Below are 17,151 nucleotides of genomic sequence, written 5' to 3'. Positions count from 1 at the left end.
GTTCAAGCAAACACCTACCCTTCCCTTCCAAACTAACATTCCATTTAAGGACTAAAAAGAACAAATTGACAAATATCACATTTTTATCTTATTCACCTTTTGCACAACACAAGGCAGCAGGAATATTTGAAAAGAAAATGATAATTACAATGCATAGGTCACCCTCCAATTCATGCTCCTTTTCCCATTATTTCATTATTTAATTCTGCAAAGATGGTAAAACTGCTCCACACGTTGTCTTTCAGTAGGCATAGTAAAATGGACTCTCGAAGAGCAGACGACAAAACAGCCATGGACCAGCTGTGTATCTACATGGTGGATTGTGATTTGAGTGCCCTACTGGCCTCGGAACTTTGGATATCTCATTTTTTACCTTAAATTGAACGGACAGAAACCGAGAATGCACAAGTGTCATGTTTCTATGATGTAGTTTTTAAAATTGTTGCACATAAACTTTTGGTGGGAATGTGAGTTATACTGCCTTCATATCAGTCTATTAAAGAAAATGAAATATTTAAAAGAAAATGAAATATTTATTCAGGAATATTATTTAGCAGAAGTAGCGTAGCAAGCTACTTTTTTGGAAATGTAGCTGTAGCTCTAGCGAAGCTACATTTTGGAAGAGTAGTTGTAGCTGTAGCGAAGCTATTTATAAAATGTAACGTTCTGATCACTGCATTTTAATAATGATTGATAAGTCCCTTGGAAACCAACAAGACATAGAACATAATGGTAAAGGTATACTTCAAAGATTTATTAAAATGTTTGTAGCTCTCCGTCAAATTTGCCTAATTCTTGAAAGACATCAGTAATCTTGAGAATATTTTGAACACAATTTTACATAAAGTCAAGACAAATGAAATAACACAATACATATGAAATACAATTATCTTTCTGAAATTATTTTTCATAACTTGTAAGGGAAATTTCACACTGATGCAACAACCAACACATGATAGATGTAGCTTGGGAATGAACCAATCAACAGAAATGTTTCACACCACAGCAGCATGACAAGAACACAAGTCTGCATTTGATTGGTGAAATCCTCAAGCAACATATGTTGCATGTTGATTGTTGGTTTGGTTTGAAATCAGAGGTTCTAAAACTGAAAGTTTTAACATAAAGAAGAAATCCTCAATGCATGTTCTGTCCCATATTTGCCTCCTCTGCTATGTCACGACTTGTGGAGGTCAATGGAAATAAATTACCTAATCTGAGATTTATCCAGGAGGAAACCACAGTTCATACTAAGTATTCACTTCATATACACTCAGTTTATATGGTTTACATAAACAGATTATAACTTACTAACTTTCTACGAATATATAAAATCAGATTTCCTTACCTCTAATAAATTAATTGTACCGACGATATTATTCTTGTAGTACAAAAATGGCTGTTGCATGGATTCCCCAACTGCTTTCATTGCAGCAAAATGTATTACACAGTTGACGTGGTGCTGAAAGAGATATATACGGCAAATAATAAAATGTTCCAACACTAAGAAGGAAAAACAACTTCATACATGTGGTATTAAATTATAATAACAGAAGTAATGATGCTGACACTCTCATCCATTTTCATTGATGCTTGGGCAGTGTAAAAGTTTGGCATTGAGATTAAGTTCCCACATGAATCTGCCTAAATTTTATATTTAAATATTCGTAATTTCACACAGCAGATAATCAGAAAAATAAAATAGCTATAATTTAATATAATGTCAATTTTCCTTGCACAATACTGGTGCAAAATTAATGACGATTAATACATTTTGCATAATTTTCAGGATAACTAAACTCCACAAAAGTGTTGTCTGGCATTTTGAGAATTCCACGATATACTCAAACTCTGGAGAAGTATTGGTCCATACCAGTGATCAAATTTCAAATTATATTTTGCGATACTGATGCATTGATATCAGTATCAGATCAGCTCTAATGTTAAGATATATACAGGGTTGGGTACCCAAAACCAGCCTGCCTCATCTAACTTGGTCTGAAACTAAATTTTCTCCTAAGGTAATGTGCTTGAAACACAAAAAGAGGTGCAGCTACGGAGGGAGGGGTGACATGACATGGCCAGATGGGGAGAGAAGTGGAATGGCTGAATGTAGGAGAAAAATAGTTTGAGAATATCCAACAAAGATGAGGCGGGACCCGCTTTCCGTGCCCAATCCTGTATTTCTCTTAACTAGATCCAATTTTTCACATTTGACGTCTAAAAATGTTTTGTAATCCAGGGTAAAATGCATCAAAACATTACTGAATGGCATTCTGAAAATTTATTAGAAAATATCTGGGGCCAGCTTGGCAGGCGAGTACGTTTAATGGTCGACTTTCAATCTTGCCTCTGAAGTTAATGAGTTCAAGTCCCAGCCAGGGCATAGCATTCTTTGTGAATGTCCCTTCATTGATTGATTGAAATGAAAATTTTGGGAGCGTCAGCACTTAGGTTATTTGCACCCATCCACATTACATGAGGAAATGCCACTCACCAATTGTAAGGTCAACATGTCTCCTTACCTAGGTTAAAAGCTGAGGCTTTAAAGTGGCACCCAGTACAAAGGACAGCACACAGCCCTATAGAGAATTATACTGACCGTAGGTCCCGATGACAGAGCCTCGTTGGCCTGCAACAGCGTAGCTACTGATGTGTAATTCGTGGAAGTGAGATTGACTTTTCTTTGCCTTCTCAAAAAGGTCACCCTGAGTGTCTCATCAATTAACAAAAAAGTAGAGAAAAACAACATAAATTAAGACTCGACTGGATCTTTGGTAGCCGTAAGAGCATTTTATTTTTAAATTTTCCTCTTCATTCGAAAAACTGCTGTGATGTTCCAAAATATGAAAAATTACATACGCTTAGAATTCCATCTAGAGCATTGATGTGAATTTTCATGTAGATTGCTTTCCCCGTTATCTAGATATTCTCAATAGTTTCGTGATTACGTAAGCATTATTATGATAATATGTAGATAACAGTTAAAGCAAACTACATGAAAATTCACATCAATGCTCTAGAAGGAATTCTAAGTGTATGTAACTTTTCATATTTTGGAATATCAAAGAGGTTTTGGAATGGAGAGGAAAATTTGAAAAAAAAAAAATCCCCTTATGGCTGTCAAAGGTCCAGTCGATCCTTAACAAAAATACAAGTATAAAATATTTGTAAAAGTCAGGAAATTTGGCATCAATGAACAAAAATTCAGAAAAAATAAAGTGGGAGTTCTTTCTGGTTTAACATCAGTCACAACTGTATGCAAAACCAGTTACCGTATTTATTCTACCTGAACCTAACCATCAGGCGCATATATTCTAGGCTACCTAGGCTATCGCCGAAGCCCATATTAAAATACAGGAAATAATAGACTAGCAAATTTAACCGATGCTTCACTCTCGAGTAACGACCACGGGGGAAAGCGCTAGTGTATGGTCGTCTTTATTTATTGCCAGGCTTCTTCGTCTGAGGATAAAGTCTTTGAACCAGCAGGCAGTCCTTTCAACCCATGACGTATTTGTGCTGGCAGGGACGACCTTGGTGATCCCTCGTGCTGGCTTCCAACCCCAAGTGCTGGAGACTGAAGACTTCTCTTCATCCTGGCGATGTTGTGTTGCCAACAATGGAAATACGAAATTCGCTAAATCGCTGGAAAAAAAATATTATAGGCGAGGGTGCCAATGCAAATTATCCAAGCTAGGGGGATGCCTCATGAAAATTACAACACCTTCCCCCTCCATCCCTTCGAGCATTGCCCGTCTCTCTTCCAGTTCCATGAATTTCGTCACATACAAGCATTATAAATCTGCCAAATTTAGTGATTTTCCCCTGAAGTTGGCACTCTGCTTCTCATTGGAATTCCACTGTGGTCGCAGCTATATAGGACATTCTGATGATGTCAGCCATGTTGCCATCCTATTTACTTCTGTTTCAAGCAACCCCCTCCCCCCTGTCAAAATGTCAAAACCTTTGCGCTTGCGGTGGGGTTTCAGTCAGAGCCATCCCTTCTAAACTAAAATACGTTCGGCAACATAAACAGTCCTTGTTGTCATAGCAACTATTCACCGGACGTGTTTTGAACGATGCGGGTCGGTGTTTTTTGCAAAGTGTGTATATATGGTCAAACGTGTCTGAGAACAGAGTTCCTTGTGTCACCCACGTAGCGTGTTCACCATTGATGGGAATGCTTTTTTTTAAAAAAAAATCAGTGACCGAGGCCGTTTTGTTGTGCTGTGTTGTTGACATGTGTTGTGTTGTTCTGTGTTTTAGTAATTTGGCTATTCATGTGAGGACACATTCTTCGATAAAGTGACCAAAAATTCACGCAAAAGGAGGGAAGAATGGAGTTTACCTTCAAGTAAGGTAAGAAGTTAATTATTATTATTATTATTATTTCATACTCCCATGTAGGTCCTACATATTACATGTTATAGACCGCTCCTTTTTATAAATAAGCATGAAATGGTTGATTTCATTTGATGTGCTTTATTTTACTTCCCTTTTTGTGCCACTTTTGGCTAATTTGCGAAGATGGGGATGAGGGATGATATGATGAAATTGATGAATGAACACTCAGAAACATCCAGGCCAGGATTCGAACCCGGGACCCCTAGCATCGCAGCACGATGTGCTAACTTCTTTTTATATATATATGAGGGGGGAGAGAGAGAGAGAGGGAGTGAGTGAGAAGATGGGGATGAGGAGAGAGAGAGGGAGTGAGTGAGAATATGGGGATGAGGAGAGAGAGGGAAGTCGATTTTCTCTCTCTTTCTCTCCGGTGGGGAGGGGAGGGGGGCGGTCGGGGCGGAAAGTGGATCTTTCTTCTTCTTCTTTTCCTTCTCCTTCCTCCTTCCGCCTCCCCCCTCTCTCTCTCTCTATGAAAGGGGGAGAAAGATAAGGAAGAAAAAGAAAGAACTTTCCCACTGGGCAAGGAGGGGGTAGGGGCTGAGGCGATATCCCACCCCTAATATATATAAAAGGAAAGCTCCTATGCGGAAGCTTCCCCCCATCACACGTCATTCACTCATAGCACTTCATTCTAATTTCTAGTTCAGGACAGACAATCACAAATACCCATGTCTTACCTGGGACTCGAACCCGGAACCCCTGGCGTTGTAGCGCGCTCTGCTAACCAGTTCGCCACGGAGGTCGACACCACTCCATCACAGGGGCCGGCTATGAAATAGTTTATGTCCATTGCTTAATATTGTTGTTTTTAATGGTAAGATTTCGATGTAAACAAAAACAAATCCAAAATGAATGAGGAAGAGCCCCCCCCCTTTTTTGCCGGACAGATTTTCATTTAAAATTCAAACACTACTATATTTGGAGATAGCCCTGGTGGTGGTCTCAGCATACGCCACTGCTAACCATATACCATTATAAGTAACTACGTAGTGAAAAGAAAAAAGAAACCAGTAATACCTGATTAAATATCTTGTCCAGTCTTGATTTATCCAAGAGGTCACACTGGTAAAAAGTTATCTTCTTTCCAGTAATCTGCTCCACCCTTTTGAGACTAGGAGCATCTCCAGCTGTGCCATTAACAGAGTTTGTGAAGTTGTCGATGGCCACCACATTATAACCTGCATCTAAGAGTTCCACAATGCAGTGACTGCCAATGTATCCTGCTCCACCAGTTACAAATATGGTTTTCCCATGAGACATTGTTCGGGATCTACAAACACAGTTATAATCATATTTATTTCTCTGTGGACCCATTACTATAGGTGTATGGATGTCATCAAAAAACATGAGTACATGTTAAAAAAAATATATTTATAACATTTTTGTAGTTTGTACAATAATATGCTGAATGAGTTCACACTGCTTATCATAATTATTGGTTCAAAGAGTATTATAGGTAATATAGTTATACATACTGTTATTAATACAGTTTAAACCAGGGTGCGGAATCTCTGCAGGTTGGTGGGGGGGGGGGGGGGGAAGGAGCAGACACACACACACACACACACACACACATATGTCATTAAAAGTGTCAATTATTAAATAATCAAATTATATTACAAAATATACAATAGATTATATTGGCTGTCCTTCATTCAAAGTTTAATTGCAAATTGAAGATTTTAATGTACTACTGATGCTATGAACAATGATTTGCCTAAGGAAGGGGGGGGGGGGGTACAAAAATTAAGAGACATTAAGAAGATAATAGTTTCCTGTATAAAATTCACATATAAATCCCATTACGTGTTTTATTAATGATATGATATGATTTATTTGCATCCAAGGACCACAATTTTGTACAAGTAGGTACATCTGTAGTATAGGACATGTCAAATAGAAGTACACATGATAATCAAGTTTGGTAATTTTAACCTAAGATACACACATATATATTGGTGTATTATAACCCTTGCATATCAAGATATTATACTATACAATTTCAGTTTGATGTGCAACAGCAAGCCCTGCATGTATGGTAACTAACCATACCTTTTAACATTTATTCTGGTTACACATAGTATTATAGGACATGTCAAATAGAAATACATGATAATAAAGTTTGGTAATTTTAACATAAGATGCATACATATATACAGGGTGGTGTATTATATATTATTCTTCAAAAATTTCAGTTTGATGTTCAACAGCAAGCTCTGCATGTATGGTAACTAACCTAACCATACCTTTTAACATTTATTCTGGTTACACATACACAAGACCTTTAGTCCTTCACACTCTGTCCAATAGATATGTATGTATGCATTCAAAAGATGAGTGTTGCCTCTGTATATTCTTGTATGCTGTAAAATGAATGTTTAATTAGCATGGTTTTGATTTTATTTTTAAACTTTTCCACTTTTGGTTCGTGTCATAACTCTAAGGGCAACTTGTTATACAGGTCAACTGCTGAGTGTTTAGGTCCCTTCTTGTAGAGAGTAAGAATTTTTCATTTGAATTTTATCTTTATTTCTCATGTTCAGGCTATGGATATCTTCATTGGTTTCGAAAATACAAGGGTTGATCAAATGAAAAGATACGAAACGTCGTAACAACGGAATCATTTATATAATACCTATGCCACGATGGGAGAACGTAGCGTGATATGTAGGGGTGCGATTGGAGTCGCCACGCGGCATCGGAGCATGCAGGGGAACGTGCATGCGCAGGAGAGAGCAGAGGCTCCGATACAGAGCGCCGTCCAAGTGACGCGGCAGTGCGTGTTCGGACAGGATGGCGTTAACATTGGCAAATTCGACTGTTGAGGAGCAGCGAGGCGTTATCCATTTTCTGACAGCGGAAGGTGTTAAACCGGCCGATATTCATCGCCGGATGGTGAACGTTTACGGGGAAGACTGTGTGTCTGGCAAATCAGTGAGGAAATGGAGTGCTCGTTTTCGTGCAGGCCGTGAGAGTTTGCTTGATGACCCGAGACCAGGGTCACACACGCGGAACTGGCCAGGTGTTAAACCGGCCGATATTCATCGACGGATGGTGGGTGAACGTTTACGGGGAAGACTGTGTGTCTGGCAAATCAGTGAGGAAATGGAGTGCTCGTTTTCGTGCAGGCCGTGACAGTTTGCTTGATGACCCGAGACCAGGGTCACACATGCGGAACTGGCCAGGTTCAAGTGGGAGCAGCTAGACCATCTGCCCTACAGTCCGGACTTATCCCTCTGTGACTTCCATGTGTTTGGTCCCCTGAAAAAGCATCTCAAAGGAAAGCACTTCACCTCGGACGATGAACTCAAGGATGCTCTGAAGGACTGGGTCGCGTCACGGCCAAAGGAATTCTGGGAAAAAGGAATCATTCGGCTCGTTCATCAATGGGATCAATGTGGTCAGGCCTATGGAGGATACTTTGAATAAAGTATTCATTTACACCGACAGTGTCGTTTTGTACCTTTTCATTTGATCAACCCTTGTACTAATATTTTGTTTGATATATACCAGACATTCATAGATATACAAACAGGGTAATGTCAGCAAGCGGAAGTTACAGAAGAGATTTCTGCACGAATATTTCCCATTGACCCCTGCCACAATTCGAAGTGCTCTTTTTTGTAATTTAAACAGTATGGAGCTATGTGCCTTGTTTCCCCAGCTCATGATTCCATACCTTATTACTGATTCAAAGTTTGCTACATAGAGACTTCTGACAGACCAAAAGCTGGTAATGTTTACCATTACACGCAGTGCAAAACAGACCTTACTTAATTTTTGTTGAAGCATGTCGATGTGGTTTGAGAATTTCAAGTGATCATCTGAAACAATACCTAGAAATGTAGTTTCCTTTGCATGCATTAAGTCTGTATTTCGGGACTTAACATTAATATTTAAATGTTTTTATGTTTGAGAGGCTGTAAAATTTATGTAATTTGTTTTGTTTGTATTTAGAATTAAATAATTTCCTTGAAACCAGCTATCAAGCTTTAGCATTGTGTCGTTTACTTTATTTTTTAAGGCATGCTCACAGTGATCTGTTAATATAATGTTTGTGTCATCTGCATACAGTATAGCCTGTGCCTCATCCAAAAGTTTTGGCATTTCGTTTACATGGAGCAGGAATAGAAAAGGTCCAAGTATACTGCCTTGGGGAACTCCACTATTTATTTTTTGAACTGAAGATTGATTAAATATTGTATTTCCATCACCATTTAAGTAACATATTTCTACAAATTGTTTTCTTTTATGAAGATATGATCTAAACCATTTATGTGCTAGTCCTCGTATGCCATAATTTTCTAGTTTGTTTAGGAGAATTTTGTGATTGATTGAGTCAAAGGCTTTTGTCAGGTCACAGAAATCCCAAGTGTATGTTTGCAGTTATCAAGTGATTCACCCACTTGTTCAATGAGATCAATCAGGGCTTTGATCTTTGCTTTGTTAAGCTGTGTTGTCTTGCTTAGTACAGAATACTTTTCACAGAATTTTTCAACTTTTATTAGCATTGCACGTTCAAAAATTTTTGAGAATACAGAAAGCACAGAAAGTTGTGATATAGGTCTATAATTGGCTACATCTTTTGGATCATTTTTCTTGTATATTGGTTTTACAATTGATATTTTTAGTCTGTCAGGAAAGATACCTGTTTCAAAGGAATGATTTATGATGTGTAGAACAGGTTTACAAAGCTGTTTGTAGCAACCTTTAATCAGAAAATCTGGTATATTTATATATTTCACAGTTGCTAAGGAAAGGTGATGAGACAAAAAATAACAAGTCGGTCTAATTTCTGTGTTCTGGGGATTGCTGGGTTCAGTGTCCTTAGAGATAAGGCTCTTCATTGTCCGTTCTTTTTGTATGTTTGTATTATTCCAGTCAAATATATTCGAATTCCAAACTAATTGTTTATGTGTGTCGTTAAAACAAAAACTCTCCCCCCGGAAGAGTTTGGTGGGGGAGAAAATTCAGGACAAGATCGTTGGTGGGGGGAATTCCCTGAATTCACCCCCCCCCCTCCCGCCGGATTTCATACACTGCTTTTAACACAATCATCTTCATGTACCCAATATTACATGTGCATGATCATCATACAAAAATAAGATACTTAAATTTTAAGTAATATAAAATACATATACATAAATACATATTATTTTATATATATATACTTGGTGGACACAAAGTCCTTCCTGGATTAAGAAAATCCGTACTTTAAAACCTAGAATGATGAATGTTGTGGCATTACATAGCATGACTCTACAAGTTTATTTTGTGTCACGGAAGGTGGCACTGCAATCATGATTCAACATGGTGCCAAAGGAGAAAGTGCAGTAGCGAAAGTAAATTGCCAGTGACAGTGCAAATACAGCTTAGAATGGAGTATAGGATAACATCCCACAGATATTAAAAGAACCAAAGCATGGTATACAAAGTATAAGGAGACTGGCAATGGTGGCATACTCAGAACAGGTAGGACTTCTGTGAGTAAAGGAACTGTGCTGGTTTGAGTTTTAAGTCCACTTTATGCACAGTAAGGCTAATCGGGACTGGACCTACAGTTTAAAGTGGGATCCGAACCACTTGTGCCTCCACCGGGTATCGAACCCGGGACCCCTTGATTACAAGGCAATGATACTACCACTGCGCCATGGGGGAGGCCCCTTAAAGGAACTGTGGATGCAGTGCATCACGTTTCAATGCATTCCTAACACAGGTTTCCACACTGCTGGATTGAGAGGGATGGTCCAACATCATGGCCTCCACGTTCTCCCGATATTAGGTCTCTAGACTTTTTTTTTTCCTATGGAGATACACTAAGGAGTGCATTGCACGTGTGTGGTTAAAAGAACGAGATCAACTTAACTTGTATGTGCAACCAGAACTTTACCGGTACTATGATGGTCAGTCAGTGCTTGAAGTAAAAAATGTTAGGCTGTGCATAAATATTTCTGGGGGGGATAGCACTCCCTAACATTCAGCATCGTGATGGATGTGTTGTAAGTTACTTCACACTTCAGCCACTTTATGGATAATCATGAAGTATGAGAGCAAAAGATGATAAGATGAATTTGGTGATAGGGCAATCACCAACACAGACAGGACACAATACAAGCCCGACAGAGAATTAAACTGGCTGTGAGTCCAGACGCCAGAGCCTCGCTAGTCTGCAAAATGCAGTCCAAGGTGTATTACTTGTAAGAAAGGTTGATGATTGGGTGTTTTAACAAAGGGTCACCCCGTTATACCCCTCGTGTTGAGTAATATAGGGTCCGAAGTGCTTCACTCGTTTCGAAGTATCCTGTAGCACATCCAGCTTGCAGGTCTGATGAAGAAGAAATGTATCACAATGAGCTTCCGGATAAAGATAATTGAATGACAACAAAGATAAACAGGTCAAAGATAAACAAAAGACATGAGCATGTATTCCCTGTACTGCAGCAGGTGGTCGAGGGCGGCTTCCACAGACGTCTTCAACTAGCAAGAAACCGTCGCAGTGCCGGATCTATAACCCGCAAAACCCCGCAGTGCGGGGGGGGGGGGGGGCCGGAGACAAGCAAGTCCTTCCCTCAGCCATTGACATAGTAGAGGGTTCGTATATGCTCATATAAAAAATAAACGTAGTTACTCCGATATACAGAAACAAATAAAATATACATAGGTAAAGATAAAATTCCCTGTGCATGTCGCACTGTGCCATGAAGGAACATTTAGGATATGTGGGGGCAGGACCCCACATATTTACGATACTGGACATCTTGAAACAACCTCCCCCCCCCCTTTTACTCTCCACCCAATGACGTAGTGGTAACGTCGTCACATTGTAATCAACTGGTGCCATCCCGAGTTTGATACCCGGTGGAGGCACATTGCAGAGTCATTCCTGTAGCACTTCAAACTGTAACTCAGACCCGATTAAGCTGTCTGTGCATAAAGTGGACTTAAAAATTCAATCAACGTCTTAAACATTTTGACAAATGTCTAATTTATGGTCAATTTACTGTCCAATTTACATTCCCTTTAAAAACTTAGCTTGCATCCCTCTGCTTTGAAAATTCTGGATAACCTCTTTTCCCGAGACGTCTAATAATAAAAAGAAATCTTCAATAAATATAACTCCTAGCCTCCTCCCTCGTCTATGCTATTAGCATGATGAAGACATGTAGGCCTATTCAAGATTTCATATCGACTTATTGTTTCGTTTGGGTGGAATGTCTCTCTTACAGATAATAATAATAATAATAATAATAACAATAACAAAAACAGTGCGATGACCTTGCAATCAATTTCTCTCCATTTCCTTGTCACCCTCTCTCTCTCTCTCAAGGGATCGTTTGGTCATGGTGTGATCGAGGACTTAGCCCGTTTTCCAGCTCACCCAAACAGTGGTGTAGGAATGGGGGGGGGGGGGGCTACCCCCAAATGTTGTGAAACGACGATACAGGTCCTGGGTTCAAATCACGCCCTGGGCATGGGTGTTCTTTACAAGTGTCCCAGGCGCGGCTCGTGCATTATTTACCCGGGGGTTCACTGAAGTCATGTGACATATATTCAGTTTCCGCAAAATAAACTTCCTTCGCCTAACAAAAGGATGGGGGGCGGGCTTAAAAGATTTGTCCAGAATTTTTTTTATATGGGAGTATAAGGTTTTGTATTAGGGGTGTGCGAATAAATTTAGGGCTGAAACTACAATAAATTGTGCCTTTATGAAAAAAGTTGAGTTTTGTTGGAATGGACGTCCTCAAGTAGGGGCAAGTAATATATTTTTTCCTCAGGAGGAGCAAAAAACACTCCTTCAGTCTGAAGTTACTGCAACGCTTTTATAATAATTACCAAAAATTACTGTGACTGAAATTAAATTATATGCGTGTAATATATAATTTTTGGTTTACATTCAATTTCCATGGGGGGCTGCCCCCTTTTCCCCTTCCGGACGTCCATGCCGACTAATCAGAACTGGTCCTACATTTATTAAAGGGAAATGGCAACTAATGGCATGTGCATACTAGAAATCGAACCTGAGACCCTTTCATTGATACAAGATAGCTTTGTTCAAATCTGGGGCTGGTCGACCAGCACACGCTTTTTTTCAGTGGACAAGGAAGTTCGTTTACGTTAATTACGTGCATTTCTATCGGTCATTTCTTACCTGCGCGGACAGCAACGCCTACACTGCATCATGTGACATAACCTAGGTAAAGTCCATCCCTCGCTTCACTCGCAGCATCACTTAATACTTTCCAACAAGTATCCAAGCACTTCAAAAACTAACAAACTTGAGACGATTGACACCGAGCGACAGCGAGTCACGTCTTCGCGCCATTCTTTCTCTTTCGCGAACCCGAAGTGTTTCCACCTTTAAGGAAAAACCTCTGAATGCATGCACAAGCTATTTTGGTAATGTATCTCCTTTATTTTAATTCATCGCATCTAATTCCAGCTTTTATTTGTTTCCACTCATCCATCTCTGCCACAATTTTGCATTTATTCCAAGAAGTTCAGTACAAAAATGATACAAAGAGAATATTGAATATGTAATGTGTGCGCTTCAAACTTGAACCGCACACAGCAACACTGGAAGGGAGGAAGCAGCGAGATCGGAGCCTTGTCCCGCGCCTTCTGCGAGAGAACGAACTGCGCATGACCGTTGGGTTGAACATAGGTTCTGCAAATCTCATCTTCCATGTATTTTGTCCTATACCCTCCTCGAGCTTCTGCTCCCGCACGAAGCTTTCACAATGGCAAAAGCTGTCCTGTGGGGGTTCAACTGAGGGTCTGTATCAGGGCGGCCGAATCGCGGTTTCTTCTTCTCAGCAAAAGAGTTCACCGTATTACGGGCACAAATACATGACTTATTGGGTGCGTTCCGAAAGTCTTAACGAAACGAACGCATTCAACGAAAATAACTGGGCTCGTGAAACTGGTGAAACCAGTTATTTTACAGACTTATGGGACACGCTAGGCGAAAGCGCATGCGCAGCGTTTTGTTTAGAGAAAATTTCCGCATGGCGTCAGCGGAAGGAATGTCCTTATGGCAAAAATAAACTCTATTATAGCCACTGTTACTCATTTTAATCACATTCTAAGAACGGTCAAGGCATACTTATCTTGTGCATGTTGCTTCATATCGCTATGTGTTAAAATTATAATACATTTTCCGAACTAGTGCAATTTGAATCCATCAGCACGCGCTTTGTCTGCAAGGAGCAGACGATTTTCACGGAACAAACCATCATCCTGGCCCGTGCGTTTGGTGAATCTCGTTCTTGCACGAAACGCACGGAATGCGACTTTTGGGACAGCATAATGAAACTCACGAAACGCACGGAAGCACTTATGGAACGGCCAGTTACCATAACTCGTTTAACGCGTTAAACTCGTGCGACTTTCGGAACGGGCCCAATGTGTAGAATTTTTAGCGAAATAATGTGAAAATGTAAAGACATTGTTTATTGTTCATTCTCGAGGTGATTATCGTATATTACTGGGGGTTCACTGATCCTGTGCGCTATAGGGCCAACCGCGCCTGAAGTGTCCCCTCATCAATTTCATGACATATCTTCATCGTCGTGATTAGCCAAAAGTAGCATAAAAGTGACGTAAACAACCTAATTCATTCAATCAATCATATTGACTTTGTAACCCCTCCTCCCCCGAAATAAAAAAAATTTCCTGCGGCACCGCAAATATCTAGTTTTGGAAATTTTCAGAATCGTTCCGAGTAGAAGTATTACACTCACACAGAGGAGAGAAAAATGAAAATAGGAGAAACAGGAAAGAAAGAGTGAACAGGTAAAGAAAATGAGAGAGAAATGGCAATTAGAAGAACGAATACGAAAGCAGAGAGCGGCAAGAAGAAATGATAAAGAAACGAAGGAAGAAAGAAATAAAAAAGAAAGTAGAGAAGCGGAAAAAAGGAAGGCAAAAGGAAACGGAAGAAGAAAATGAGAAGAAGTAAGTTAGAAAAATAAAGTGGCAGTAAAATAAAAAGAAAACGAAGAAAGAAAGACACAATAGAGAAAGGAAATCCAGTTTGTCCATGCGATGCCACTCTCTCTCCCATGTCATACACTCCCCTCACACAGGGGCGATTCCTCCATGTAGGAAGTGAGGAACTTCCTACAGTTAATTTATACTTGCTTCCAGTTTTCTACTTTTTAGGAGTTTAATAATTATGTGAGTTATAAAATTATGAAATTGACTAAGTTAGCTACTGTCAAGAGTTAACTGCTGTCGCTCGCTCCAGCCGCAGCCCCAAGACGATGGACACACAGGTTTTGCTGCCCCTAATGAGGTACCCCGCCAGTGGCGAAGCGTCCTATGAGGCCAGGAGGCCGGGCCTACCCACGCCATTACTCTTTTAAAGTTGTATTTACTTATTTCGTCAAAACACATGTAATGCAATGGAAAAGTTTGGAATTTTCATTTATGATAATTACAAAAAAATTCTAACCCTGTTCAGTATACGAACTTTCCACGGAGTGAGGCACATTTGCTGGGGCCTCTTCTCTTCACATTCTGTCGTACGGTCGCATATGCGGGAAGCCTATTCTTACGAGTACTGTACGTATGCTTATAACGTGCTCCTGAGGCCGGCCTCGCGGTGTTACCCACTAGGACGAACAGAATGTCAGCAACGCTGCATTTCCGCCAGGGTTGGAAATTTGTGGTGTACCAGCATTTTATATAAACATTAGCCTGTGTTCGTGCAGAGAGATTTCTATTTCATTGTACATTCTCCATATTTTGTACGAAACTTAGGTTTTCCTTCCTTTCATCGACGAGAGTAATTGAAATTGAAAATTACGGAGTACTGTAGTTCCGACTTCGTTTTCTGGTCAGAGTGCTGATGGTCTTGTCGATTCACCCAACACCGTAGCGTAAACGGAAAGTCTAAAGAACTTATATTTGTAAAGTAAGTCTTCATACCAAATTATGTAAATTAAAATGCTAGCTACGCCTTATATTTACAAAGTAGTTTTCCTTTCACTGGAAATATAATAATTTATTTTTATCGTGAACGGGGATTCCCCTCGCTTGTTCCCTCTCTGTGAAAACTTGCCTCCTGCTCAGGACGCTACAAGGTAGCGTGGCTCGGAGCGCAAGGTTCTTGGCGGTAGAGCTTTGTTTGTGATTCGTGTCGTGTGCAGCGATGAGATTTATGCAAGAAAGTGCTGGTCTAAAATGCAAAAACAACAAGAACAATTGAGTTCTTAATTGAGTGAAGATGTAATCATCGGTAAGGTAGGACCCACTTTTGGTCTTTCATATTTCCTTCTTCTAAAATGTTTTCAACTCTATTTTCCTTTGCGAGTAGCAGTGGCAAGTGACAGCAAAATTTTAAAAAAATTAAAAGTTGTTGAAACGTTATTTAATGCGTTAACACTGTCGTCGAATAGATATTGCAAGCAGACATTTTTTTATGCAGCCGACACAAGCGAAGAGGTAGGCAGTTTCGTTTACCCTGAAGGGATAACAAGAGAAGAGGGCGGTCAATGAGAGTACAATGTAAGGGAAGACTTTTTTGGGTTTAGGACAAAGAGTGTTATGGGGTTATTGCGGAGGCCATGTCTGTTTCAGGTCTGGCGGAACAGGCCAGTGTTGTCACTTTGGATTGGCAGAAAAGAGCTGAATTGCGCCTAAAAATTGGGATTCTATTCTCCCAAGCATCTACATTTATTATAACCTGTTTATATGTTACATAGTAACCTGTCGTGTTGCCGTGTCCCAAACAAGGATCCTATGTTTTATTATCACGTAAAGGTGTCTACTAACACAAGGGGTAGAACAAACTAGGATGCGAAGTATACACACTGAATGAGAGAGGTCACCTTTACTTATGTTTTTTTTTCTTGAAAGCCCCATAGTGTTCATCCTAACACGTTACGAAGCCAGGTGACCTAATTGTGGTCATGTCAGTGTTTCCTGATCATCTATAATTCATTCTCCATACATTCTCATCGTCACGATTAGCATAGATCAGAACAAATGAGACGAAAATATTCAAAATTTAAATTATGTTTACTTGCACATACAGGTGTCAGAAATTCATTTATCTAGAAAGCCAAGACTGGCATTAACTACAACCATTCCTTTAGGTAGACAACAGATAACAATGGTGTTTTCCTCGGCGCGAGGAAGTCTTGCTAAAAAAAAAACTAAGTTGGCAGCAGTAGAACGTACCAAACTGACATTCGCTGAAAGTGCGGAATTCTGTCGTCTGCTCACGGCACAAACGTCAGACTGACCCGAAAATTATGGGGGTGGGGGGTTCTAGCCCTTTTCACCTCAATTGCAAAATATATAAATAAATTTAGAAAAAAGCGATGAAGAATTGACAACAGGGCTCGAGCACAATTCGTTGGATTTTCGCGATGTCCCATGATTGGTGTGTGCATAAATCAGGGGTTGAAAAAATACAAACAAATAAAAAAACGAAATGAACAAAAATCTAAATGGATGACATATGGTGGGTGGGAGGAGAATGTCTAAGACATAATTATCGTATTGATGGCCGGTAACAACACTTTTGAAAACGTCACGCCACTGGCAAGTAAAGAAGCGGCCTGGAGGGACATTGAACCACTCTCCATGACATAGGCCCCTCCTTTTTTTTCTTCTTTTTTACATATTTAAGCAACTAATGGAAATTATCGCACTTTTGTGCCTACCCTGTTAGAAACTCTACGCTTCGCCACTGTAACCCCGCTGGTATCACTACAAGCAGATGGGTAAGGAGTGGAA

At 39.9% G+C, this 17,151-nt stretch overlaps 1 protein-coding gene across 2 annotated transcripts in view; it reads right to left on the bottom strand.

Annotated features, from left to right (window-relative positions):
- LOC145979782 (UDP-glucose 4-epimerase-like) overlaps positions 1–17,151 on the bottom strand; it is a 72,029-nt gene that overhangs the window by 26,723 nt on the left and 28,155 nt on the right. For both annotated transcript variants that reach the window (XM_083112762.1, XM_083112761.1), the window contains exons 2-3: positions 5,425–5,677; positions 1,349–1,462 (exon numbers count right to left, since the gene is read on the bottom strand). In XM_083112762.1, coding sequence (XP_082968888.1) covers positions 1,349–1,462; positions 5,425–5,667 — 357 coding nt within the window. In that variant the 5' untranslated portion in view covers positions 5,668–5,677. The remainder of the gene's footprint in view (positions 1–1,348; positions 1,463–5,424; positions 5,678–17,151) is intronic.

This window comes from Lepisma saccharinum, chromosome 26, assembly GCF_977018435.1.
Source record: "Lepisma saccharinum chromosome 26, izLepSacc3.1, whole genome shotgun sequence".
In the NCBI taxonomy this organism is placed as follows: domain Eukaryota; kingdom Metazoa; phylum Arthropoda; class Insecta; order Zygentoma; family Lepismatidae; genus Lepisma; species Lepisma saccharinum.
This window is presented reverse-complemented; position numbering and strand designations above follow the sequence as displayed.